The 27821-nt window shown below is 36.3% G+C and overlaps 1 protein-coding gene across 1 annotated transcript in view; it reads left to right on the top strand.

Moving 5' to 3' along the window:
• Window positions 1-25335, top strand: part of Tmem38b (transmembrane protein 38B) — a 46867-nt gene extending 21532 nt beyond the window's left edge. Inside the window, exons 4-6 of the mRNA XM_003470912.5 lie at window positions 599-686; window positions 6993-7110; window positions 23129-25335. Of these exons, the coding sequence (XP_003470960.1) occupies window positions 599-686; window positions 6993-7110; window positions 23129-23332 (410 nt within the window). The 3' untranslated portion in view covers window positions 23333-25335. The remainder of the gene's footprint in view (window positions 1-598; window positions 687-6992; window positions 7111-23128) is intronic.
• The last annotated feature ends 2486 nt before the right edge of the window (window positions 25336-27821 follow it).

Genomic DNA, 27821 nt, shown 5'->3' with positions numbered 1-27821 from the left:
AAAATTTTTATGATTGGTTTCATTAGGAGCCCCTGAAGCAGAGGAATTATTTTACCATAAATAAAATGTTTATGTAAGAAATTACGTGATTCATGTGAATAACAAACATTGCTCTTTTTTTTCTTCTCAAACTCAAATGACTGGGAATAGTAAATGTGGTTGACTATGGACTCCTGCTCACACTGTCAGTGGCTTCTGCTCTTGTTTCATAGATAGTAATTGAACAAGTCCCCCAAAGCACTTACTGCGTATGTACTGAAAACTGATCGTATGAGAAAAAGAAATGATAAAGCCATGGTGTTTTTTCCTTCCCAGGTTTCAAACAAACGTGTAGCTATATTCTCTGTGCTTGAGGCTCCAATGTTACCTTCATTACAGGGAACAGTTCCCATGCTAGTGGAAAGGGAAAGCCGCAGTGGTTTCAGTACCCTAAATACAGAGCGCAACTTTTTTTCTTCTCAAGACTTCTTTTTTGCCACTTATCTTGAATTCTAAATCATGATTTTGAATTATGTCACCCCTGAAATATTTTCTTTATTTTTTGTTTTTCTGTTCTTTAAAGGCAATTGGCTAAATATTTTTGTTTTCTTATTTTCAGGTGCTGGTGGTGCCATTTTGACAAAATTTGAGCAGTTGGTAAAAGGAGATTGGAAACCAGGAGGTGATGAATGGTTGAAGATGTCCTAGTATGTTGGTATATATTGGATTTAGATCTGGATATTTATCATTAGATTTAACTAAATTTCTTTTAAAGAACATTTTGGGGACTCTAAATTTGAATGAATTATAGCTAAAAAATAGTAACGACAGTGGAAGAATTAGAAAAATTTATTTTTTCCAAGAATTTGTCTTCCCAAATGAAGTTTTAAAATAAATAATAAAATAAATATTGAGGGGCTGAGGATTTAGCTCAGCGGCATAAGTGCCTGCCTTGCAAGCACAAGGTCGTGTGTTCGATCCATGGTACTAAAAAAAAAAAAAAAAAATTGATTCTCTTCTCTGTGGGCAATCTGCCTTTAGAAAATAAAGCCAAATCTCTGTTTTGTCATAGAATTGTAAGGGTATCTATGAGAAAGAACTACTTCTTTGGATGGAGATGAATTAGTTACAAGCTTTTGGCATTTTCATCAATGACTATAATATCATACTCATTTCAGATTATACATAGATATAGCAGGAAAATGACAAATATAAGGAGGAAAATCATTATATTCTGTAGGTTGCTTTAAAAATGACACTTGAGCTAAATTACATGTAAAAACAAGATGAAGAAAATAAACCACTGTGTAGTTGTATGGTGCAAAGGACATACTGAAATCTGTTTAAGAGAACTTTTCCAATGATACAGACCTAATCTTAAGTGAGTCACAGGTATATACTTGATGTACCTGAAAGTGAAATAGCTACAGTTATGTTCCTAAAGTTAGGAAAAAAATATAGGAAGAGTAACCATAATGAGCAAGTTGAATAAAGATTGCATAGAAAATAAGCTCTTGTTCAAGTTAAAAATAAAGGTTGAGCAGCAAGATGAATGATAATACACATTTGAGTGAGCCAACAAATTTTAGGGTACTTAACTTGGGAAATGAACTCTAAAGCATGAAACTACTAGTTTAGAAATAAAATATTAGAAACTTGGATTGATGATGTTACACAGTATTAGCGATATTCAAGAGAAGTTCTCCTTATTTTGAATATATGCCTTGAAACATCTTCTGTAAAACATTTCTTGTGGCTTTTATAATCAAAATCAAATTATGTTTCACCTTTGTTCAAAACCTGCCGCAGGCCCTGTATGGTTTTCCAAGATCTGCCTGGCCCACCCCACTTTGCATTGGTGTCCTCTCTTTCATCTTTTCTGTATCATTCCCCTCTATCCTTGAACAAGCCACGTGTGATTTAGTTTAGCTTTTCTCTCTGCTTGGAATCCTTTTTTCTAAGTGGCTCTAAGTAGTTTGCTTTCTTTGCTAAAATAGTTTTTCAGCATTTGTCTTTTCAGTTCAGACTACTCAGCTTGTTTCTCTTTCGCTTTTTTTTCCCCATTGCATGTATCACCTTCTAGCATGTTTTCATTATGTTTCTTTTCTATCATAGTGAATCTGTTTATTTCCTTTTTTTAAACTGTATTTTATTGGGTGATCTAATAACATTTTATCTGTTCATCTGTTGATGGCTGTTTAGGTTGATTGTAGTTTCTCGCTATTGTAAGTAAAGTTGCTGCGAGCGTTTGTATGCAATTCTTTGTGTAGACACACATTTTCATTTTATTTGTGTAAATATGTTGTCCTGCAGTATCTGGGTTATGTAGTAGTTGAAATTTTAACTTTTTGAAAACCACCAAGCAGTTAGTTTACCAAAGTATCTTTCTTTCCCCCCTGCAAAGTGTCTTAAGCGTTCTAGTGTTCCATATTGTTTCCAAAGCTTGGTATCGTTAGTTTTTTTTAATGGCTAACACAAACTTTAATAGGTATATTTCTCATAAGAGTTTAAATAGCATTTTTCTTTGGACTAAGGATTTTGGGTTTTGTTTTTTTGTTTTATTTTTTTTAATATGCTTATTGGCCTTTTCCATGTTTGCTTGACTGTCTTTATATCTTTGTCTATCATCATCATCATCATCATCATCATCATTATTTGGTTGTGTGAGTTACCGAATTGTAATAATTCTTTGTGTTTTCTGGATACCATTTCTGGATTGGGTATCTGGTCTTTTGATAAAGTTCAGTTTAACAATTTTTAAAATGCTTTTGTATTCTGTGAAATATTTGCCTATCTCTGAGTTGCAAAGCTGTTCCTCTTAGATTTTGAAGAAGTTTCTAATTTAGCTTTCACAATTAAGTTAGTGAACTATTTCATATTCTTTTGAAAGTAGTAGTATGTAGGATTTGATACTTGTTTTTTTCTTACATGTCCATTTGTTACAATACCATTTCTCGGAAAGGCTTTCCTTTGTTGGTTGTATTGACTAGTTACTTTTTTTTGTACCTTTAACTTTTTTTAATTTTAAAGAGGAAAAAATAAAACATTTCTAAACACAACATTTTGGGGTTCACAATGATATATATATTGTGTTTTGTTATTTTCAAATCAGTTACTCAGAGCACAAGCATTTAATTGAACAGTACTAGCACAAACCTTTCTCATCAGTGAACTCAGAGAAATCAGTAGTATAACTATTGTAACTATCTTTTTTGTACAGTTTCTTTCAGCTTCTCACATTAACGAGACAATGTGGTGTTTATACATGCATGTCTCATTTATTTCACTAATAAATATGGTCTTGTTTATCCATTTACCTATAAAAGTCTCACGTTTATGCTTCTTTATGGCTGAGTAATACATCATTGTATAAAAATACCATATCTTCTTAATCCATTCCTCAGTTGATGGGCATTTAGGTTGTCTCCAAGATCTAGCTCTTACAAATTGTGCAGCTATAAACATTGGTGCGCATATATATCACTGTGACAAAATGTTTTTAATTCTTCTGGGAATATATTCAGAAGGGGAATAGCTGAGTCAAGTGAGACTTCCAATCGTAATTTTTTGAGGAGTCTCCACTCTGATTTCCATAGTGGTTGCACCAGTCTATACTCCCACCAAGAATGGAGAAGAATTCCTTTTCCCCCACAGCCCCTCCAGCATTTGTCATTGGTTGATTTCTTAATACTCGCCATTCTTTCTGGGGTGAGGTGGAAACTGTGTAGTTTTAATTTGCATCTCCCAAGTGACCAGTGATGTTGATCATTTTTTCAAATATTTATTTGCTATTTGTATTTCTTCGTCTGAGAAGTATGCATTCATCTCAGCTGCCCACTTTTGGATTGGGTCTTTAAATTTGGGAGGACTGTTTTTGTTGAGTTCTTTATATGTTCTTGATAGTAATCCTTTGTCTGAGGAACAGCTAGTAAACATTTTCTCCCACATTGTGGGTTATCTCTTCACTCTGTGATTTCTCTTGCTGTGCAAAAGCTTTTTATTATAAGAGCAAAAGCTTTTTAATAAGATGAGATCCCAGTTGTTTCTTTGTGACAGTTCTGTGCAATCTGAGTTTTGTTCATATGGTCTTTGTCTACACCTGTGTCTTCAAGAGTTTTATTTATTCTTATCTTGCAGTAGATTTATTGTTTCTTTTTAATATTTACATCTTTTATCCATTCTGAATTTAATTTAGTGCATGGTGAAAGATAGGAGTCCAACTTTAATCTTTAGCATGTTCAGAGCCAGTTTTTCCAGTACCATTTATTAAAGAGACTATCTTTCTTCCAGTGAATGTGTTTAGCACCTTTGTCAAAGACAAAGTCGATGGGGCTCAGGATTTAGCTCAGCAACGTAAGCGCCTGCCTGGCAAGTGTGAGGTCATGAGTTTGATCCTTGGTACCAAAAAAAAAAAAAAAAAAGAGGCACATCCACAAAGATAAGGTAGATTAGTGTATCTGGAGTTATTTCTGCATCTTCTAATCTGTTCCATTGTTCTTCGGGTCTTTTTTTTTTTAATCATAGTAGCTTTACAGTATACTTTGAAGTCAGGGATTGTGATACCCTCTGTCTTGCCTTTGTTGCCCAGGATTGCCTTTGCTATTCTAGGTCTCTTCTGGTTTGAGATGAATTTTAGGATTGTTTTCTCTAATTCCATGAGATAAATTATTGAAATTTTTGTTGAAATTCCATTTGAATCTGTGTAACAGTTTTGGAAGTATGATCATTTTCACTATGTTGATTCTTCCTATCCAAGATCATGGAATGTCTCTCCATATTCTAGTATCTTTTTCAATCTCCTATTTCAAAGTACAGTAGTTTTCAATGTTGATGTCTTTTATATCCTTTATTAGATTGATTTCTAGGTATTTCATTTTTGGGGTGATATTGAAAAAGGTGTTACCCTGCCTTCTCTCTCAGTGAGTTTGTTATTTGTATGTACATTTAAATTCTAATGAGTAGGTCAGAAGGAAGTGAGAAGCATATTAGAGAAAGTGTAACTGGCCCAGAGAATATACAGAGTGTCATAAATAGAATATTGTAGAAAGATACCTTAAAGGTACTGGTGTACTCAGAAGGAAAGAGAAATGTGACATTGGACACTTCGTCCTAGAGCTGACACTATTTCATTTGAGTCAGTTGGAGGCACTGCTTCTCCATTCTGTACAGTAGCCTGAAATTGACAATGATGGGAATGTTTGCATCGTGAAAATGAGCAGATACTACAGATACAGGCTTTTTTCTCTACCTCTCACTCTTAAGAACTTATTTAGCTCTGAAGGGTTTGAAGACTAATTCTGAATCATACCATGGAGTATAAGACTTTGAAGTCTTTTGAAAAAGTGTTCTATTGCTAAATATGTTTGCATATTTGCTTTATAGAAGCATATTCACTTAAATGTTTTTATTAATACATACGTGAATGTATTTGTTTACAGTTATCATGGGGAATAGGTATATGTACTTAACAAGTATTTTTTAAATTCCTTTTTCCCTCCCCTCCCGTACCCTTCCCTCACTCTTTTCTCCATCTCTAGCTCCCCTCCCCATTTGCAGAAGATCTATCTCCCTGTTTTCTATTGTCTATCCTTCATTTTGTTTTTAAATTTATACTTTGGTTTCTCATATGAGAGAAGTATGATATTTAAGTTTGTATGTCTGACTTAGTGTACTTAAAATTATGATCTCAAGGCACATTGATTTTCCTGCAGATGACTCAAATTTACTCTTTTGGCAGAGTAGCATTTCATTGTGTATAAATAACCACATTTTCATTATCCATTCATTTGTTGATGGATATGTAGGCTGCTTCCAAGATTTAGTTGTTATGAGTTGTGCTGCTGAAACTGTGAAAATGCATTGTGCACGTGTATCTATAGTGTGATGTTTTTTATCTCTTCTGGGGAAATACCTAGTAAAAGAGTAACTGGTTGAATGGGATTTGTAGATTTTTCAGAACTCTCTATGTTGACTTCCATAGACTTGTACCGATTTATGCTCCCACCAACCACATAGAAGGGCACTTACTTCCTCCCAGCATTTTTTAATCATTTGGTTTAGTGAAGATAGACATTCTTTCTGGAGTAAGATGGAATCTCAGTGTTGTCTTAATTTGTGTTTCTTTGATGACAAAGATGTTGAGTATCTTTTCATATATTTGTACTTTTGAGAAGTGTCTGTTCATTTCAGTTACCCATGTTTTGGTTGGCTCTTATTTTGAGGGGTCTGATCCTTTTAGTTCTTTGTATATTCTGATTCTAGTCTCTGTCAGAGTAGTTAATAGAGATTGTTTCTCTTCCTGTGGGTTGTCTCACTGTGTTGTACTTTGCTGTGCAGAAGCTTTTTGATTTGATGTAATCCCATTTGTTGATTCTTGGTATTATTTCTTATGCAATTAGGGTTCTGTTTAGAAAGTTCTTTCCTGTGCCTCTTTTATCTATTTTATGATCCTTTATCTATTTTATCATCTAACAGATTAAGTGCTTCTGTTTAAATATTCATGTCTGACACATTTTTATTTTGGTACATGGTGATAGCTAAGAGTCTAGATTCAGTCTCCTATATGTATGTAACCAGTTTTCCCACTACCATTTGTTAAAGAGGTTATCATTCTTCTACTATATGTTTTTGGCCCCTTTGTCAAAAATCAGATGACTTAATGTGGTAGGGATTGTTTCTTCATCTTCTATTATAGTGATTTACAGGTTTGTATTGTGTAGGTGTCATGCTGTTTTTATTAGTGTAGCTTTGTAATGTAACTTGAAATCTAGGATTGTGATTCTCCTTCACTGTATCAGAGGAGCATGTTATATATGTACATTCTAGAGTATTTAATAGTTTTTTTTTCCTGTGAAGAAAGTACTTAACTTTGTATAACTTAGCATGTATAAAACATAAGTATATTGACAAAACTCAGTTTTTTGTTAATGTCAATTAATAGCCCACTAAATTAGTGATTTACAGATTTAGATAGATCATGTTTATTACTTACTCAAAATATGTTTTATTTTCAGCCCTTCCAAGTTAACTCTAATGGGGTCAGTTATCTTCACGTTCCAGCACACCAACCATTTGGCAATATCAGAGCATAATCTTATGTTCTTTTATACCGTCTTTCTTGTGACCACAAAGGTAAGAGTTTCAAGTACTTATGTGTTAGTGTTACCAATGCTGTATAATCTTTCTCCTTTGATAGAATTTTTGTTACTGAGCCAGTAACAAGAATATTTTGTATTGTTATTAAAAATGGCAAGAAAATTTTAGTGAGTTTATTTAGCATATACCACAGCTTTCTGTAATTTCTCATTTGCTTTATGTTGAGGCTAACGGAAAACATTTGCAGATAGCAGATTAGTATATTGGAAGCTAGAAAGTAATGGAAATAGTTAAGACTGATCAGTGACTACGAAGATAATGTTGCATTTGTAAGATGAGGTACATAGAGTAGATATCCTCAGATTTTCTTTAAGCTCTAAGATGTTATATTTGGACATATTTATGGTCATTCTCCTTTTTTAAATTATTGCTTAGTTGGAAGCTTTATTTGTGAAGACGAGAGTTCAAATGGTGTCAAATTATCAGCTTTAGAGATAGGTAGTGTTGGTTTCAAATTGTCGTTTTGTCACTTATTCATTGAGTATGCAGGTCATTTATATCTCTATGTTGGTCATCTTTCTATTACTGGGACAAAATACCTAACATACACAGCTTAACAGAAGGAGGGCTTCTTTTGGCTTACAAGTTCAGAGGGTCCAGTCATGGTCAGTGACTCCCAGGCAGAAGCATGGTGGAAGAGCTTAGTGGAAGAAAGCTGCTGACCTCGTGGCAGCAAGGAAGAGCCAGAGAGGAAGGGATCGGTGATCAGATTTAGTCCCCACGCCATCCCTCACAGCTAACTGAGACACACCGGAGATGTGCTTTATGAATCTCCTAGGTCTCTCTCAGACGAATCAGTTTGACAATCAAGATTAGCCATTATAGTCTGAATCCCAGTTTTCTCATCTTCACTCAGTGGTTATTTAGAGGATTGGAATGATATATGACATTCTGTTATTATGCACAACACATATTCTGTGTTTTACTTATAGCTATATCATGAGGCTAATTCTTGATCATTATTATTGGTTTTTTTTTTTTACCATTATTAGGTATTGCTTCCTATTCATAAATAGATAGTTGACTTTAGAATAAGATAATCATTTAAACTTAGAGAAATTTTATGGCTATATTTGTTTCAGATTACATTTTTTTTTTAACCAAAAACTTACCTGCAGGACTCTTAAAAGAAAACAGTATATAAATTTTTATCTTAGGATGAAGTAACTATAGAGACCACTTATAATTCTGTAGTCTTTGCAGTAGGGTGGATCTGTGGCTGTAATGTACTTCAAATATCTGAGGCAATATCCCTTCACAGTCCTTCAGTTTTGAGTGGCGTGCAATTTTTTTCTAACAGTTTTATTGAGATATATTTTACCTACTAAATAATTCATATGCTTAAAATTTAAATTGAATGATTTTTAATATTTTTGCAGAGTTGTGGTGTTATTACCACAGTCACTATTAGAGTATTTTTATCACCATAACAAAAAACTCCATACCTATTAGCACATATTTCACATTATCCTTAACACCCCCAGCTATAATTCATTTTATTTTCCTATTAATGGACATTTTGATTGTTTTTCTTTTTGGCTAGTATGCATAATGAGCTTTGAACACTCATGAACAAGTTTCTATATGAGCATGTGCTTTATTTCTCTTGGCTGTATCATCTAGGAATAGAATTGTTAAGTTCTTGGTAAGTATATATTTAACTTGTTAAGAAATTGACAGGTTGTTTTCTAAAGTATCAATTTGCATTCCCATCAGCGATGTGTGAGAGTTCTAATTTCACACATGTTGTCTTTTTTCACTATAGCCATTTTAGTAGTGAAAAGTAATATTTCATTATGGCTTTGATTTATATTGGATATAAATATAAATAATGATGTACATCTTTTCATGTGTTTATTGGCTATTTGTTTATCTTCCTCAGAAAAATGCTTCCAGGCCATTTGCCCATCTTTAATGGTATTGTCTTTTTAAAGTTGTAAGAATCTTGTGTCTACCATACTCTGAATTTCAGATTCTTAAGGTTTGAATCTTAAATGTTCCCCAGAGCCATGCGCGGAGGGACTGTGGTGCTGTTGGGTGTGTGTGGGCTGCACCCTGTAGGAGGTGGAGCCTAGTGGAATGAGTTTAGGTCACTGGGTGTGTGCCCTTGAAAAGAACACTGAGATGCCGGCCTTCCTCTCTCTTTGCTCCCTGGCCATCTAGAAGTAAAGACCTGTTTTTCCCACCTAATCTCTGGCTTAATGTCCTGCCTCTCTGCAGGCCCAAAGGCAGTGTGACCAACTGGGATGGACCAAAGACTGTAAACCCTGAGCCAGAGTCTGTCTTACTTATAAGTAGATTGTCTCAGATATTTTGGTCACAGGAACGGGAAGCTGACTAACACACAGACTCTCTTCAGCTTTTTCTTTTCACCTGCTAGTATCCTTGAAAGCACAAATTTAAGCAATTTTGATGAGGTCCAATTTATCCATTTTGTTGGATAAATTTTTAAATATTTAAATTTTTCTCACATCATAGCTATAAAAAACCATTTGTCAAATCCAAGGTTGTATTTACCTTGATGTTTTTTCCTAAGAGTTTTATTATTTTAACTCTTGCATTTAGATATTTGATTATTTTAATTTTTATGTGTGGTGTGAGGATGGGTTCAATTTAATTATTTTATAGGTGTATATCTATTTGTCCCAGCACTCTTTATTCAAATGACTATTCATTCTTCTCTCATGGAATTGTCTCATCAAAATTGATTGTAAATTTGATTTATTTTTGGACACTGAGTTTGTTTATGTGTCTATCCTTATTCTATTATTGTATAGCCTTAGTTATTGTAGCTTTGTAATTAATTTTGAAATCAAGAAATATGTCTTCAGAATAGCTTTGGCGATTAGGTGACTTGAATCTCCATAAGAATTTGGTATCAACCGTTTCTGATAGGAAGTGAGTTCATATTTTGGTAAGGACTATTTTAAATCTATAAATCACTTTGGAAAAATTCCCATTTTAACTACTTAAGTCTTTCAGTTCATCAGCACAAGATTTACTTCCATTTATGTAGGTCATTTTTAATTTTTTAATGTGTAATTCTGATAGTTTTTGGTTAAATTTATTTCTGTGTATTTTATTAATTATGCTTCTGTAGTGGATGGAATTTTTTTTTTAATTTTCAAGTTATTCATTGTAAACATATAGAAATACTGTGTGTGTATGTGTATTTTCTTATATCTAGTAACCTTATTGAACTCATGTATTAGCACTAATGGTTTGGTTTTTAACTCATCCATTTGTCCAGATTCCATTTAGATTTATATTAATTTTGAAATGACTTATCATGTAAGTGTTTTTGGAGTAACTACATAGAGTTTCATTTCAAAGATAATTTTCTTGTGTGTGGGCATGTGCACACGCATGTATGTGTATGACAGGAATGTGCAAAAAAGCTTGGCAGTGATTATTTTACTTTGTTTCTTTGCTTATATTATACAGTGAAATAATTTGCTTTGTATGTTTATTTGAGATAGTAATAAGTCAGTGTATTAGCATATTCACAGGTACTCACATACTTGCAAAGAGAGTATTTCTGCCAAAGTATAACAAACTCAGACAATAGATGTGTAAAAATAGTGCATTCTATAGGAAAAATCGTGAGTTCTATGGGGAAAATAGAAAATGAATGTCTCTCAACCATGTTTAATTTCTGATATGTCTGTTGTCATCCTAATTCAGTAGAAGTATCTCTGTAGAGAGTGTTAGGTAGTCTCTTAATATGTGCAGTGATCTTAGTTACCTTTCTTGTTGCAGAGACAAAATACCTGAGGAAAGATTTATGGTAAACCTTCGTAGAGGTTTTAGTTCATAGTTGGTTGGCTCCAACAGAGTGGCATGGCAGAGGGGCATCACAGAGGAGAAGCAGTTCATGGTTGTCATGGTTTATGTTGGTGACCCCCAGGCCTCTTGCATTTGCATTATGCATTTTTGATTGGTTCATTGTCTAGAGCTTGGATTGATGGTGTCAGTGCCACACCCACCTAGGGGTGGAGCCAGCATACAATGTAATGGCAGGAAGAAGATATGTCTCTTTCTTTTGCTGTTTCCAGCCGCCATGAACTGCAGCCCTGCCATGCCACCCTGCCTTGAGCCAACTGAATATAGGTTAAAACCTTCAAAAACTGTAAGAAATAAACATTTCATTTCCCAACTTTGGGCATCAGGTATTTTGTCTCAGTGACGAGTAAAAAGTAATTTTTTAAAATATATTTTAAAAAATTTTATTTAAAGAAAGACTAAACAAAACAGAAAATAGGTACAAATAATACATATGTTTAGAGAAAAAAATGAACAGTAAGAAATCACTAGTTGATGTTTACATATTGTCATTTTACAAATAGTTGTTCAAGATACAAAAAATGGAACATGTAAAGTGGGAATTCAAACAGCAAGACCGCAAATAGTTCTGCTTAACTGTCCAACAAAAACTTAGTAACATGGTTGTCAATCCTATACACTTAAACATACATGCAGTTATCCATAGCTTCATTTATGTTTAGATTAAACAAACTAAAGCAGGTTAAAATCATTCTGAACAAAGAAAAATATTATTGCTGGATTTCACATCGTGATACTCCATGATCAGCACTGGGTACTGTAGTGTCTTTTTTTAAAAATTTAATTTAAAGAAAGATTAAACAAAACAGAAAACGGGTAGAAATAATAATAATTTCAAAGAAAAAATAAACAGTAAGAAATCACTAGTTGATGATTACAGATTGTCTTCTTACAAATAGTTATTCAAGATACTAAAGTGGAGCTTATAAAGTGGGGATTCAAACAGTGAGATTGCAACCAGTTCTGTTCAACTATCCAACAAAACTTAGAAATATGGCTATCAATCCTATACACTTAAACGTACACGCAGTTATTCTTCTCTTCAATTATGTTGAGATTGAATAAACCCAAGCAGGCTAATATCACTCTGAACAAAGAATAATACTATTGCTGGGTTTCACTTGATGGCACTCCAGGATCAGCACTGGGTATTATAGTGTCTCTTTTTCTTCAGAGTATCTGTTCATTTCATCATGCATCATGTGATCAGTTCTCATAAACTGTTTATAGATTCTACACATGCATGAGTCTTAACATGTATTTCTATCATTTCTATATTAGAGGGAGAAACAAAACAAAGCAAGGCAAAACAAAACATATTCCTATAAACACATGAAATGAAATAAACACATAAGACCATTGTATGAATCATTCTACCTTAGTTCCTTTGTTGTGTCTTGTTATCTCCAATAGAATTGGCTATATCATCAGACATAGTATAATTGAATATGTCAGTACATAGCAGTATTAATAAAAATACAACTTTGTATATAGTATAGAACTTCAAAAACCGGCAGTTATCAAACCAGAATGTGTATCGTTGAGTCTTGTCATCTTCAGTGTAGTTGCCTATACTCTCAGAATTGATACTATCAATCATATGAGTTTTGAATAAAATCTTCTCTGCCTCATTTCTGTTATGCTCTTTTTTTGCCATCAGTTATCTGCTTATCTTCTTTATTCTGTTTTCTGCTTCGTTAATTGAGGCCTCTCTGCCATTGTTCCTGGAATCCTAGTACTTTTTTCTCTCTCTCTCTCTAGAATGCCTGGAGTGTTTTCTGTAGAGTTCGTTTGGTGGTTGCAAATTTCCCAAGTTCCTCTTTGTTTTGGAAGCATCTTGTTTCTCTATTAATTTCTAGAGACAACAGTTTAGCAGGGTATATCAATCTGGGATGGAGGTTATTTTCTTTCAGGGCTTGGAATATTTCGCTCCAGACTCTTCTTGACTTGATGGTTTGTGTCGAGAAGTCTGCCATTCTGATGGGCCTTCCTCTGTAGGTTATCTGTTTCTTGTCTCCTAACAGCTTTTAATATTCTGTTCTTATATTGAATTTCTGGGATCTTGATTATTATATGCCTGGGGTGTAGCTTTGTTTTGGTTGTAGGTGGCTGGAGTTCTGTATGCCTCATATATCAGAATATCATTTCCTTTTCCTATGTTTGGGAAGTTTTCCTTAATTATTTCTGTGAATAACCTTTGTAGTTCCTTTGTTCGTACACCAACTTCTTCATTTACATTCTTTATTCTCAAGTTATAGATTCTTTTGTCATCTTCTAGCCTTTGTATTGTAACTGCTTGTTTCCTTGTTATTTTTAAAAAAGTTTTCCCTTTCATACTTCCACATTGCAAAATTGTCCTCCAGTTCAGATAATCTATCCTTAGTTTCTTTCAAGCTGATTTGCCATCTTTCCATAGAGTTTAAATTTCCTGGTGATCTCTTTGAATCTGCTTCATGCATTCTATATTTTTTTATATTCTTCACCAAATAGTTCTCTCCTGTGTTTGAGTTCCTATCTTCTACCATCTGTGTCTGCTTGAAGGGTGCTTAGTATCTCTTTTATCTTCTTATGTCTTGTTTTATTTGGCTAAATATCTCACTTTTGGACTCGTCTATGAGGTCCCAAATATATCTCTTTATGTCCACTGGCACTGTGTCTGATATTGCATGTTTGCTATTCTCGTTCTCCTTTGTATTAACCTGTCGTGGGTCAGTGTTCTCAGGGTTGGGGCCTGGGGACTTTTTGTTTTTGCTTCCTCTTCTCATCTTTTTTGCTTCTGCCAGGAGGTCCCAGTTTCTTTCTTTGTTGGTTACAATTCTTCTGAAGTGCACTGGCTAGATGACCCTTCACACTGCAGTGTGTTAGTGAGTTTCAGACAGGGACAGCGTATGCTGGCCCCTCCCTTCCAGATTAGTCCAGCTACTGTGGCCTGCACTACTGTATTACTTTGCGCTGCCTCCCTCCAGACCAGCCAAACCTCTGAGGCCCCACTGGGCCAGTGTGGTTAGTGTGTGACACTGCTGCAAGGACTTGACCTCGGGTAACCTATTGGGTCTCAGCCAGGTCATGTGACCCAGGTCTAGCTCACTCCACCAATCCCGTTCGGGAAGGACCAATTGACTGAAGTCACTGCTGCCCCTTTTACTTGCCAGTTCTGCCCAATCCCAGAATGTCGTCTGCCGGGGGGCCCCCGTATTTATGGAATAGCTCCAGTCCCATCACTCCACAGGTTGATATAGGCTCCTGGCCAACTCAGCTCTCCTTTCTGTTTGCTGACCCCCAAACTCAATGTAACTGTAGCTCCAGTGAGTCAAAGTGGCGGGACCTTGGTCGGCTCGGCAAGTCATGGCAGGACCTTGGCAAGTCGTGGCGGGACCCCCGGCAAGTTGCGGTGGGACCCCGACCAGTCGCGGTGGGGCCTCGGCAAGTCGCGATGGGAACTCGGCCAGTTGAGGCGGGACCTCTTGGCAAGTCGCAGCGGGACCCTGGCAAGTCACAGCGTTGGCCAGTCGCGGCAGGACCTTGGATGGTTGGCAAGTCACATTAATTTCTTCTTGGGATGAGTGAATTCATCTCCCTCTATTTGGGGCTCCCCACTCTGTATTATGTTGAATTCTAAGTTGACTATCTCAGGGAGCTTCTGTAGCCAGTTGTTATCTATTTGCCATCTTTGCTGTCTGTCAAGTAAAAAGTAATTAAGACAGAATTTGGTACCAGGAGTGGGGTAGTTTGCTATGACTATACCTGATCATGCTTTTTGAGAGGCTTTGGAAATGGCTTGTGGGCAGAGTTTGGAAAGGTTTGGATATGTTGCCTAGATGTATAGAACTGGAGCAGCTTAGGCTATTCTGTAGAGGAGATTCTGGTCAGAGCTCAGGAGATGAGAAGGCCAATAGAAAGCCTGATGGTAAAGACCAGGCTTGGGAGGGTTCTCCTGGGAAAAAGGACTGCATTGGTTGTTGGATTCCCCACCATGTGTGTCATGGCTCAGCAGAAAGTTTGTCTGCATTGTGCTCATGCCCAGAGACTTTGCCTGAGCCTGAGACTAAAGGCAATGGACTGATTAATCTGGTAAAGGAAATTTCAAGGCAGTTAAATGTTGAGGATGTGGCATGGCTGTTGTTGTGGCCTTTTAGCCAGCTTTATGTTTGCAAATCAAGAGCAAAGAGCCCAGCAGGATAATTTATAATACTGTGAGTTTAGCCAGAAGGAAAACTACAGGAAAGCTGTGGATTGTAAAGACAGAGTTGAGACTTTGATTGCTGAGGAGAAACAGATAAGAAAGATGGCCATGGGGCACCCCAGAAAGCAGGGGGTCTCTACCCTTTGCAGCCTCAAAACTACAAAATTGAAAGAATTTGCTCAGAGGAGAAAGCTACAGAGCACCATGCTCCAGAATGGCGATGGAGACCACATGAATTTCCAGAATGACGACAACATAGAAAAGCTTTTCCTCACAATCAGTTAAACAGAGCTCAGTAATCCAAGCACTGGACCCCTACAGCTAAGAGAAAAAAAATCCTGGCTACTGCTCCAGCTGGCAGCAAACCTTGGTGGCATTCACATGGTGCTGATTTTAGGTGCAAGGAAAATGCACAAATTCTGAGGGTAAGACGCCTTCCACCTTGATTGCAAAGGGCCTGGGAGGCCAAGCAGTGTGCCCCTGAGAGGGCAATTTGTAAAGATGTGAGGGTGAAGCCAAAGGTGCAGTGAAGACCCCAGAAGTTTGGAAAAGCCAGGAACGTGGATCAAACAAGGAAAGCTGCAAAAAGTGAGCAGAGAGGGTTAAGAGAAAAGCTGCGAGAGCTGATATCCCTGGAAGTGCCATGGGGATGGAATCACCCAAGTCTTTTGGAACGTGCAACCATATTGCTTCAGATGCTGAACACAGAACTCTAGGACTTAATGTTTGCCCTGCTGGATGCTGGAGTTGCTTTGTTTCCAATGCTTTATATTCCCCTGTCTGTAACTTTTGGAATGGTAATTTTTATCTTGTGCCTTTGAATTTCAGAAATGTTTAACCTTGTTTCATTTGTACAGGGGGTTACAGTTAAGAGTTTGCCATAGATCTTGGAGGTGACTTGGGATTTGGACTTTTCAGCAATGCTGATACTGTTAGGACTTTTGGCAACTCTTGGAGATGGACTAAATGTCTTTTGTATAAAAGATATACATGAGTCCTGGGTGCCAGGGGGGAATGTCATGGTTTATGTCAATAACCCCCAGGCCTCATGCATTTGCATTATGCATTTGTGATTGGTTTATTGTCTAGAGCTTGGATTGATGGTGTCAGTGCTACACCTGTGTAGTGGTGGAGCCAGCATACAGTGTAATGGCAGGAAGAAAGTGTGTCTCTCTCTCTCTTGTGAGTTTCTGCCTTGCTGTTTGCAGCTGCATGAACTGCGGCCCTCCCATGTTACCCTGCCTTGGAGCCAACTGAGTATGGACTGAAACCTCCAAAAATTGTAAGAAATAAACCTTTCATTTCCCAACTTTGGGCATCAGGTATTTTGCCTCAGTGACCAGAGTAAAAGTGAACTAAGACAGTGATGGGCAGAAGGCAGCAAAACAGTGAAGTAGTAAGCAGCAAGAATGATAGCAGCCTACTTTCTGTCCTTATCGTCTATTCAAGCCAACCACACTTAAGGTGGGGTACCCTTAATCCCAGTATTGCACCATTAATCCCAGGATCACCTCCTTAATCCCATCATCACACACCCTAGAACCAGCCACTTCTGAAAGCCCCATCAATCAATGACAGCATGAGACTTTGGAGAGACGTCTAGACATAAGCCATAACATTCTGTCTAGACTCATGCACAGTTCTTTATGCTAAGGGCATTTAGTCCATCTCTAAGAGTTGCCAAAGTCCTAACAGTTTCAGCATTGTTGAAAAGTCCCAAGTCCTCTGAGATTTAAGGCAGTCTCCTAGCTGTGGGCCCCATACAGATTAAAAGAAAGTGAAACATTTCCAACATACAGTGGCATAAGATAAACATTACCATTCCAAAAGATACAAATAGAGAAATAGGAATAGAATCAAAGCAATTTTAAACATATTAAAATTAAATAGGAATATATTACGGGGTAAGAGTCACATAAATTTAATAAAGTGTGATGTTTTATTTTTTGGTGGTTTTGAACTGTGTCAAGTTTCCCATTGAGATGACTTGAAAAAAATTTTAAGAAACATAGGTTATCTGTTGTTTACTTATTATAGTTTTAAATAGAGTTATTGGGAATTAAAGCAAAGAGACTGTTCAAGAATGATTAAAACTGAAAACGGGCTGTTGGATTTTGAAATTAAATGATATGTGATGATGACTTTGGTAAAAGCAACCTCAGTAGATTGGTAGAGGACTGAAAAACACTTTTAATTAATTTAGGTAAATAAAGGAAGTGAAATTTAACAGTATCAACTATTTTAATGGAATTTGGAGGGAGTACAAATAGTGACATATCTTGGAAGAGCATTTTGACAGTGTCTGAAAAATTATATATTGACGTGTGCTGTCACCTGTTCACTCCATTTCTAGTTATAACCAGCAGCAGTGTTGCCCAAAGTGTACTTTAAAACCAAACTTCATTAGGACCACTTTAAAAACTATTTTAAGAAAATAACATTTACTATGTATTTACAAAATACTTAATGAGTTTCTTTAATTTTTTTAAAATTCATTTTGTAGGATTATAATTTATATATAATAAAAAGCTGTTCAATGTAGGAACATACTTTTAATGAGTTTTGATGAACCTGTGTATCTGCTACCATAGTCAAGATGTATAATATTTGTATCTTCAGAAAATTTTCTTGTGCTAAACTCCAGTAATCCCAATCACTACCTATGGTACCAGGGTGCCAGTTATATACTTTCTAAAAGCATGATAGATTAACTTTCCTTAGTTTCCTATTTGCTCAAAATAATGTCTCTGCAATTTACTCATTTTATCGCATATTATTACTGCTAAATAGCATTATGTACCAATTTTTTATCCAGTTATTTATTGATTAATTAGTGTCCATCTTCTGATCATTCACATAAAGGTATACGAATACAGCTGCTGTGTTTTGTGAGGTAAGGGTCAGGTTTATTTTTTTCATATGAATATGGAGTTGTTCAAGCACTATTTGTTGAAAAGACTCTTCTCTCATTGAATAATATTAATCTGGTTTCTTGAAAATCAGTTACCTGACATTTTTCATCTAGGTCTAGTCTGTATTCTGTTTCATTGATTTATGTGTCTATCTTTAGCTAATAGTAAAGTGTTTTAATTATTGTAACTTTTGGTGTATATTGAAATCGGGCAGTATAAATTGCTTGTCAAGTTTCAAGATTTCTTTGGGGATTGTAGGTCTTTTTATGTTTTTAGATAGTGGTGGAGGCATAGTGGAGGAAAGCTGTTCAAATCACGGCATCTAGCAATAGAGAGTGGGCAGGGAGCCAGAGAGGAAGGGGCAGGGAGCAGGACGGTCCTGAAGGTCCCCCAGCTCCCTTTCTCCAGCAGCACCGCCTCCTGGAAGCCTGTTCAGCTGTGAGCTCCTCAGTGGGTCACCCATTGCTGATGTTAGTGCCCTTAACAATCCAGTCACCTCCTCAGGAGCCCCTTAATCCAGTCAGAGTGACAGTGAAGGTTAAGCAGTGGATTTGCTTTTTTGTTTTTTATTTTAAAGAGGATGAAACAATAAAACCAATCAGAACAAACCAGTGTAAGTGATACAAACTTCAAAACAATACAAAATCAACAATAGTTACCATAATGCCTTTTGTTGTCTTCAAAATAGCTGCAGATACTTTTGGACATAGTAAAAATTAAACAGAACAGAATAGAATAGAAACAATAAAAACAAAGTATTGAATGCAACAAAGGGCTTCAAAACAAGCCAATAGTAAATCCAAAATTGCTACTGTATTTTTAACAGTATCTAGCACATGTAGTTAATTTTTAATAGTATTTGTTGATTGACTTACTGATCAGTTACCAAGATGGTCTTTCATAAGTATCACTAATGTATTTTTTCCACATTTATGTATCTGAGGATCTACACCAGAAGTGAGCAATTTATTTACCCAGTTTTTGGGAAGACATTTGTAAAGATGTAAGTCCCAGGGTTTTAATTTATATGAGCCATTCAGGTTAATAATTATTGATGGCTGAGTGAATAATACTACATAGAGTGAACCTAACCTGGTTGAAAATCCCACATGTCCTGTGGGGTTCATTGTAGGGAAAATGGCTTTCATCGGAAGGCACTGATGAAGGTTTAACAGACTAGACTGGTGATATAGAACCTCTCAGAGCTTTCAGTAAGAACAAACAGCCCACGGTGGTGGCTCACGTGCCGTGGATTCTCCACCACTGAACTGGACCCTCCAGTTAAAATCACAGAGGATTGATGGCTTTGGGGGTAGAGATAGAATGAGGAGTGTTCTTGGTGGGGAACAAGATTCTTTAAATTTTGCTTATGTAGTTAGAGGTTATTCATGTGAGGTAATGTTACATTTATTCATCTTTTTAATTGTGCTTTTACTGTTAGGCACTGTAGAGTTAAAAAAAAAAAGTAAAGTACCACATGCTTTTATAGAAGTTACAGTGTTTCTCACGTTTTTATGGATAGTTTGAAATGGTATAACTTAAAGTATTATATAAAGAATGTGGCAGGACTTTAACCAATTTCCTTACGTGGGTTTGTTTATATTTTGGGATATGTTGAGAATACCAAAGTAGCTTTATGGCTTCTATGTTGTTTTGTTTCCTTTTAAGCAAGAAATACTGAAACTAAATGCTATTAAACTAGGAAAATGTTCTAATAATTTGTTAAATCAGTAGGACGTTTTATAATTTATTTGTAAAGGAATAAGGTTTCATTCTGTTATCTCAGTTTTATTTACCACCTTGCGAAGGCCCTCTGAGGGACCGAGTTCACGGAAGTCTGCCCTTGACTGTCCTAAGTCTGTATCAGCAGGAATTTCTGATGCTAGCAGTACTTCTCAGCTGAGTGATGAGTCTACAGGAAGCAGAGATTCTATTCAAACCCTTGACTCTGAAAAATACTTACTAGTTTCTGTTCTCAGGAAATACTTTAAATCTTGACAGGCTTTTTTGGATTTTATAAAAAGAGATTGATGTTTTCCTAATAGTAAGCCATTTTTTTTGATCTGACATTTTTTTCTCTCTTACTATTGGCCCATTACTAAGGCCACAATAACTGTGCTCGTGTATCTCATTGTAACCATTTATTCATTCAGTTTGCTGCGCCTCTGCCATTGCTCTGTTCCCAGCCCTTGAATATGCGTGTGTGTGGGAGGGACACTGGGGATGAACCCAGGACCTAGCACTGAGCTGTCCTTCGCAGCCCTTTCTTTCTTTAAAATTTTTGTGACAATCTTGTGAAGGCTCTAAATTGTTCACATTGGATTTAAACATGCTTCCAGGGTGCTGGGGTTATAGGCCAGTGCCATGAGGCCTGGCTGTAACATTTTTCTAAAGATTAATGTAGTATAAGAAAGGTGTTCTTAGATTTCACTTAAAAATGGCATAAACTTGGATTTGATATTGTGATTAGTGTCCTCTCACTCTGTTTCCTCTCCAGATGACCACATTTCTGTTTATACCTTTACTTTTCACTTGTGTGGTTGTGGAGACCGGGTCCTGCAGGGTTAAGTTGCTGGACAAGGGACCTCTGGCTGTGATGGAAAAGTGTAAATTCACAGTGCTCTGAAGTCAGGATAACATTGCAGCTGAGGCAGCTGACGAAAGGAAAACAGAGCTGCTGGTATTCCCTATTCCAGAGCAATAAAGCCTGCCAGCCTTGGAGATCAAACAGTTCTCTTAATCGGCAAAATGTACTGCTTAGAGAAGTCTTTGAACTAACTTCCCAAGGCCCTGCTCAGTTCCCGCTTTGCGTCACTGTCCCCTTCCTTTGTTAGAAAAATAAATAAATACAAGCTGTCCAGTGGAGCTCTTTGTCTTTATTACTGAGAGAGAGAGAGAGAGAGAGAGAGAGAGAGAGAGAGAGTCTGACCTTCCTGGACACCCCCAAATCATACTACTGGTCTCTTTTAAGCTACTCCAGAAGTGTCCCACCTGTGACCTGCAGGTTGGGCTTACCTGTTTATAATAAGAATATAGATGTTCTGTTATATGCATTAAGTATATTGTATGTTTTATATGTTACCCAGGACAGTTTCTCTTCACTCAGTGCAACCAGGCAAGCCAGGCATGTTCAGCATGGACAAACCTCTACTGTCACACTTTCTCTACAGTGTTTTCTAATTACTGATTTGCTTGCCTGCCTGACTTGAGTGCAGGGACGAAGCTCAAAGGTCTTCTGGCAGCCAGATTATTTAATCCTGTTGATGTTTGGTTTTAGATGTATTAGTACTATTCTGTTTCAAGTTCGCCCTTCTAGAACGTAACCCTTTAAGAATACCAATTTAACCCTGAGGTGTATCTCTGGGCAGGTACATTTAGCTGGCTTTCAGCTCCGTCCTATTCTTTCCATCACCACGCAGCTGACTGGGGAAATGTCTTATCAGCTCTTGGCACCTCAGCTGTTTTCTGGTAGGCTTTTAAATTGTTGTCCTTCTTACTTGTGAACAGTCCTCCTCTAGGGTACCTTACACATAGATTTTTGGGCTCACTGTCCATCTGGTTCCCTCCTCTCTGGGCTGTATTGCCCTCAAGTCCTGGATCGGTGGTGTAACTATGGCATGTATGCTGCAGCAGGCACACAGAGTGCTTTCTGTGGCACATGAGGCAGGTCACTCCCACACTTCAAATGCAGATTTTTTCACCTTTCAGTAAACAGTTGTTTGTATCATTGAAAGATCTGTTTCTGTGTTTTTCTTTCAAGACAAAAGGTGTTAATGTATGATTTGTTTTTTTAAACTAAAACCTCAGTATTCGAGTTTAATTGCAGTGTTGGCACTTTGTGATAAACAGGTGGGTTTTGGGTTGCAGTTTGGGCACTTAGTTTCTAAAAGGTTCGCTGCCACTGTCCTAGGTGCTTTGGCTTTGTTAGACTCCAGCTTCTATCTCTAGTGCACGGAGACTTCTGCTTCCCGTTCCCCATGTACCATGAATTGGCACATGTTCTTAAAAGGCCATAGTGAATGTGGGTCTTGCTGATTGAACTTACTTCTTTCAGGTTTTTCCTCCAGTGCCCTTTAGCAGTTGTCGTATGCCTTTCTGTCTTTTATATTGATTTTAATGAGAAAGTAGGTCTGATACAAGCTGCGGAGTGATGACCTAAGTCCATGTGCGTGCATTTTAAAAACTTGTTTTTACTGGTGTCACATTCACCTATCAGAATCAACTTTTTCCAAGTATGTATTTTAAGTGTCGTTTAGTACATTTACAGTTGTGGATGTAAACAGATCTTTAATTTATATAAGTGATCATGTATTCTACTTCTTGTTCTCATTTTCACCTAACTGTATGTTCTAAAGGTTTTTGCTTATTTTATTACTTTTAGCTATTGCACAGTATGCATTTTGTTTATCTGTTTCTCTTGTGATAGGCATTTATTTTTATAGCTTCCCACTCCCTGGGTTATGTTGCACCTAATAAGAATTTATTCTTGAAAACATTTTTCCTGAGCAAGTGAGTTATATAGAGCCTTTTGAAGAAATGTGATTCTAAAAATTTTTAATTTGATTCATTTCTGTGACTTGGAAGAATCAACTCTTTGGACTACACGTTTGGGAAATTATTCTAGATATATAATATTATATATATTAAGATAATTAGTTAATTAATATATTAATTCCTCTGAGGGCCAGGGATATAGCTCAGCAGCACAGTGCCTGCCTGCTAAGCATGAGATCCTGAGTTTGATCCACAGCACCAAAATAAAACCAAACCAAACACACACACACACACACACACACACACACACACACACACTGCTTCATTTGAGTACTGTTTTTGTGCAAATGGTTTTATCGCTTATTTGGTACCTTGTATTATTTTGAATGTATTGTGGTCTTTTTCCATAGAAATCAGAGATTTTCTCAGAATCCAGTTTACTTTGTGTGTTTTGCAAATTAAGAATGCATTTTTAGTCCTTTTTTTAATTTACTTTTTTCTCTCACCTTTGAGAAACAGAATTATTTGTATTTAAATTCAAAGTTGAACTGTTTCCTCCTAGATAACCATGATGATGACAGAGACATCTTCTATGACTGTTGCTCCTTTTGAGGATACACTAAGTCGAGTGCTGTTCGGTTGGCAGAAACAGTTTTCATGGTGTGAAACAAAAGCGTCTTACAATGGCACTGGTTCATCCGCCTCAAAGTCTACAGCTGATGCTTCAGAGAATGTTAAAAAGAAGCATACTAAGAAGACTGAATAAATTTAATTTACTCGATGAGCTCTAGAAGGCAAAAAATTTTTTTCTATCAGATTGTGGTAGTATTTCTATGTAAATGATGTGAAATAAAGATTATATATAAGAAATAGTGACAAAAATAAACAAATTCTTTTGTTTCAGGGAGACTACCATTTTCTTGATGGTAATTTTGAGTGTTAAGTGTATATCAGGTGAATTTATTTTTCTGATATTAAAATTCTCTTATGACTAGTATTACAAGTTTTGCAGTACTGAGGATTGAACTCAGAAGTACTCTGCCACTGAGTTATAGCCCCAACCTTTAACATTTTTTTATTTTTTAAATTTTGAAACAAGGTTTCTTTAAGTTACCCAGGCTACTGTTAAACATACTTCTGCTTCAGTCTCCTTAGTAGCTGGGATTACCATTGTGTCCAGCTTTTATGATTATTGAACAGTTTTATAATAACAGAAGTAGAATTCTTAGATCTAGAAAAAGTATAGCTATTATGGCAAAATTTCAGCAGTTTTAAAAAACCTAGATATTTTCAGTTTTTAAAAATCAATATTTTTGAGCTTTATTCATTGGAATTTTATTTAATATTACCATTATAATTTCTTGGTGTAGAAAACAATTCCTATTTAATTTTGAGCACTGCAGTAAATATTTCCTAAAGCCGTTTATATTAAAATAAATCACTAGTTCATATTTGTTATGTAAATACAATTTTGTGCACATTAAATGGAAAATACCTGAAATTTAGTTTTATTACTAGTAGAACAGTGAAAGCTGTATTGAGTATTCGCAGTATTAATATAAGCATCAATTTGAAGTCTGTTCATGCCCTTGTTTTAAAAACTATTTTTGGTTGTGAATATACAATTTTTAATAAGTTACTACCTCCATATTTTTATAATTTTCAGTTTGGAGGTTAGCTTTTTCTCCCTAAAATACATTTGTTTTAACTGTAGGGGAAACTGCTCTCCACATTTTACATGTTCTTTCTGGCCTTAATTGGTCTGAATACATTGATGGTGTTGTTTTCATAGCTCTGTGTGTGTTGGTTACTGGGGACAGAACTCAGGGCCTTCACAACTGAGCTACACCCACAGCCCTTTTATAATTTTTTATTTTGAGACAGCATCTCACTAAGTTGCTGAGTTACCCTGGCTGGGCTTGAACTTGTGATTTTCCTGCTTCAGCCTCCTAGAGTCCTGGGATTATAGGTTTGCACCACCATGTGTGGTTTAGTGGTAGTTACCTTAATGATTTAACAAAAAAATATTATCTCTTTAAAATTTTCATTCTGTGCATCCTTTCTACTGGCTCTTTTTTTAGTTTTCTGTTTGAAAACGTTTGGTAACTTGTTATATTTTATGTCTTAATCTATACACACATATATTATTGTGTAAATGCTTGTCTTTAATGAGAATTGTCTTTGCACATTTGCATCGTGGTAATCAGCTAACATTGAAGAAGCGGAAACTGAAACCTCATACGGTCGTCTGCTTGAATGAAGAATAATGACATTAAATCTGGCTTCTTATTGGCAATAAAAAGGAAACAGCAAAGGGTACTAAATGTTACATTTTCATGCTTTATTGTATTTAAAAGTACAGTTATGACGTAAAAACTCTGTGACATGATTTCTTATACCAAGACCACCTACTACCTGTATCAGGTATTTTTGGATGGGTTAGAATTACCAAGTCATATTCAAATGGAAAGTTTTTTATTTCTCAAATTTTAACATATAAACACCAGCAGGTATCACATTTTACTTGTCTAAGTAAATGTGTGTGGGGGGTGGGGTACTTGTAATAAATTTGGAATGCTAAGAAGTTGATATTTAATATTGTGACAGCTTTAAATTGAGTTCTGTATTTGACATACTTATTAAAAACTTTTCCAAGATAATATGTATTGACCAGTTTTAAAGTTTGAATTTAACTGTAGTCAAAATAGAAGAATCTTGTTTTATTCTTGTATTAAAGACATATTCATTAAAATATGTTATTTAGCACCAGTGGAGTGTTACATTATTTTTAGCTTTTTTCTTTTATGTTTTTCCTGAGGTAAGAGTTCGTGATGCATCTGTTGTTCTGACTGATACATTCAGTGGTTTTAGTTTAAATGGCACATTGGTGTAAACTTTATTAATCCATGCAAGTATGCTGTAACCCTCCATTCATGGTACTCAGGGGCGGGACTGTATGTAGGCCTGGAACTTCCCACCCGCCATCTACTCAGGCTGCCTGTGGAGACCTGACGTGAATTTGTGAACCAAATTGGTAGACTCCTTACCCAAACTGAATATGATGGAGGCCTAGAGAGTTGCCTTACACAGCCTGAGTCATCGTAGGTGGCCCTGACAAGTCAAGACCTGGTGGTCTCCTTTAAAAAAGACAGGAATTTGGCAAGAACATGGGCCTTCTCAGTGATTTCACTCTCTAATCAAATGTGTCCAAATAAATACCCAAATCTGACTTAGCAAATCAATGAGTCTCCCTTGCTGAGTTAGCTACTCAGTGAGGGCTGGAGAGAGACCCAGGTGTGTGGGGTGGGTGGATTTCAGTGCTCCACCTGTAGGCACAGACCAAAAAAGTAGAGTGATAGGAGAAGAGGGGAGAGCTTCATTGGTGTGTTTTCTGTCCATTCTTTTAGCCCTGATATGTTTCCAGTAGAATGTACTTCAGAGCACAGGTTGATTGCAGCTGAGTGGAATGTTGGAACATGTGCTCAAGAATGCTTCCACAAAGCCTTCACAGGGCTTGCCCCAGACATAATTCACACTTTTGGTGATGCTCATTCACTTGCATATTTAACAAAGATTGAATACTCGTTATACATCAGACATTGTCCTAGGCTCTGAAGTTGCAGAAAACAAGCCTATTGGAGTTTATATTCTGGTGGTGAAGAGACAAATACGAAACAGATGTGTTGTGTTTGAGATTGTCAATTAATATTAAGTAGGCAATGAGGCTAGAAAGGGAAGTGGGAGTACATTTTTGTTAAAATCAGACGTTAGGCTTTTCTGTTGAAATTGCTTTTTAGTAAATGTGAAGGTTGTGAAACAGCAAGGTGTGATACTGTACTGTCTATATACTTGATTTAGATCATATTTTACTAAAAATTATTTTTCTTATTAAGTACTTGCACTGTATCATTTTTAATGCAGTTGTTTAATAGAATTTATTTTCGATTTGAGTTTTTTTTCTTTTCAGATAAAAATTTTATACAATGTCCAGGTTATAAATTTATGTACATTGAGTTTTGACAAATGCAGTTATGCAATCTAAATTTCTAGCCAGATATAAACATTATTAGCACTTTAAGTTTCTTTCCAGTTATACCCTTCCTTGTTGAACATAATATAAATGCAATCATGCAGTTTTTTATTTGCGTAGGTGTCTTTTTAACTCAGCATAGTTTTTAGATTTTTTTTTATTTTGTTGCATTTATTAGTAGTCCATTCCTTTTTAATAGGTTAATAGTGAATATACCACAGCATGTTAGGCTATTTCTAACCTCGGGTGTTTCAAATACACTATCATGAGTCTTTTAAGTCTTTGTAGACAAGTTCTTATTATGGCAAACAACTAGGAGGAGATGTCTAGTTTTATGAAAACTGCTAAACTTTTTTTCTAAACTGGTTTTACCATTTTATGCTGACTAAAAATGTGCAAGTGTTCTAGTTGCTGTGTATTCAAATGCAAGGATTATTGTGGTCAAGCATTGTAATTGTATCCATGTCCAGTGAATGTTTTGTGGTTTTTATGGTTTTAGTTTTCATTTCCCTGATTAATGATGAGCACTTTTTTGTATGCTTTTTATTCACTTGGATATCCTCTCTGAGTTATCTGTTCAGATATTTTGCTGATATTTTATTAGATTAGATTTTTTATGAACTCATAGACTCTTGGGGTCTGTGCCTCGATTCCCAATCTCCCAAATGAGTGCAGGGCAGAGGGTCAAAGGAATGATCTTTAGGGTTCCAGGAGGACCAAAATCCTCTGCAGAGTTAATAACTCAGATAGCTGAAACAGACTGTCTATGGGTGGCCCGTATTTATTCAAAACAAGGAAGGGGTTGAAGTAGAAAACACAGGAAACCTGAGCAGGATCTTGGGAGGAGTTCAAGGATCTCTTCAAGCAACAGATGATGCTAATTAAGGAGAACTGTCCTAGGAGAAAGTCTCCAGGTGTGGCCTGTCTTGCCCCCTGACATGTCTCCTTGTTCTCAGGTCAGCCATGCCTGGGCCATGCCATAACCCTGTACATGCATTCAGCTTCAATGGCTCCAACATATTCCTGCCTTTTGTTTTGTTGCATGAGCCAGGTGGCCAGCTGAAACTGGAGAAGCTGTTAGGAGAACTCCCACAGTTTAAACTCTGCATAGTCCAGCAGTCTGTAACAGTGGTCAGTTACCGTAGGCAGCAATTGTCAAAGGTGCTAGTGATTTGAGCTTCCTTTACAGCTCACATTTCACTATGGCATTGCATTACACCTTCTG

Source organism: Cavia porcellus, unplaced genomic scaffold (genome assembly GCF_034190915.1).
Source record: "Cavia porcellus strain 051 isolate PalLab524CR breed Dunkin Hartley unplaced genomic scaffold, mCavPor4.1 scaffold_1, whole genome shotgun sequence".
Lineage (NCBI taxonomy): Eukaryota > Metazoa > Chordata > Mammalia > Rodentia > Caviidae > Cavia > Cavia porcellus.
This window is presented reverse-complemented; position numbering and strand designations above follow the sequence as displayed.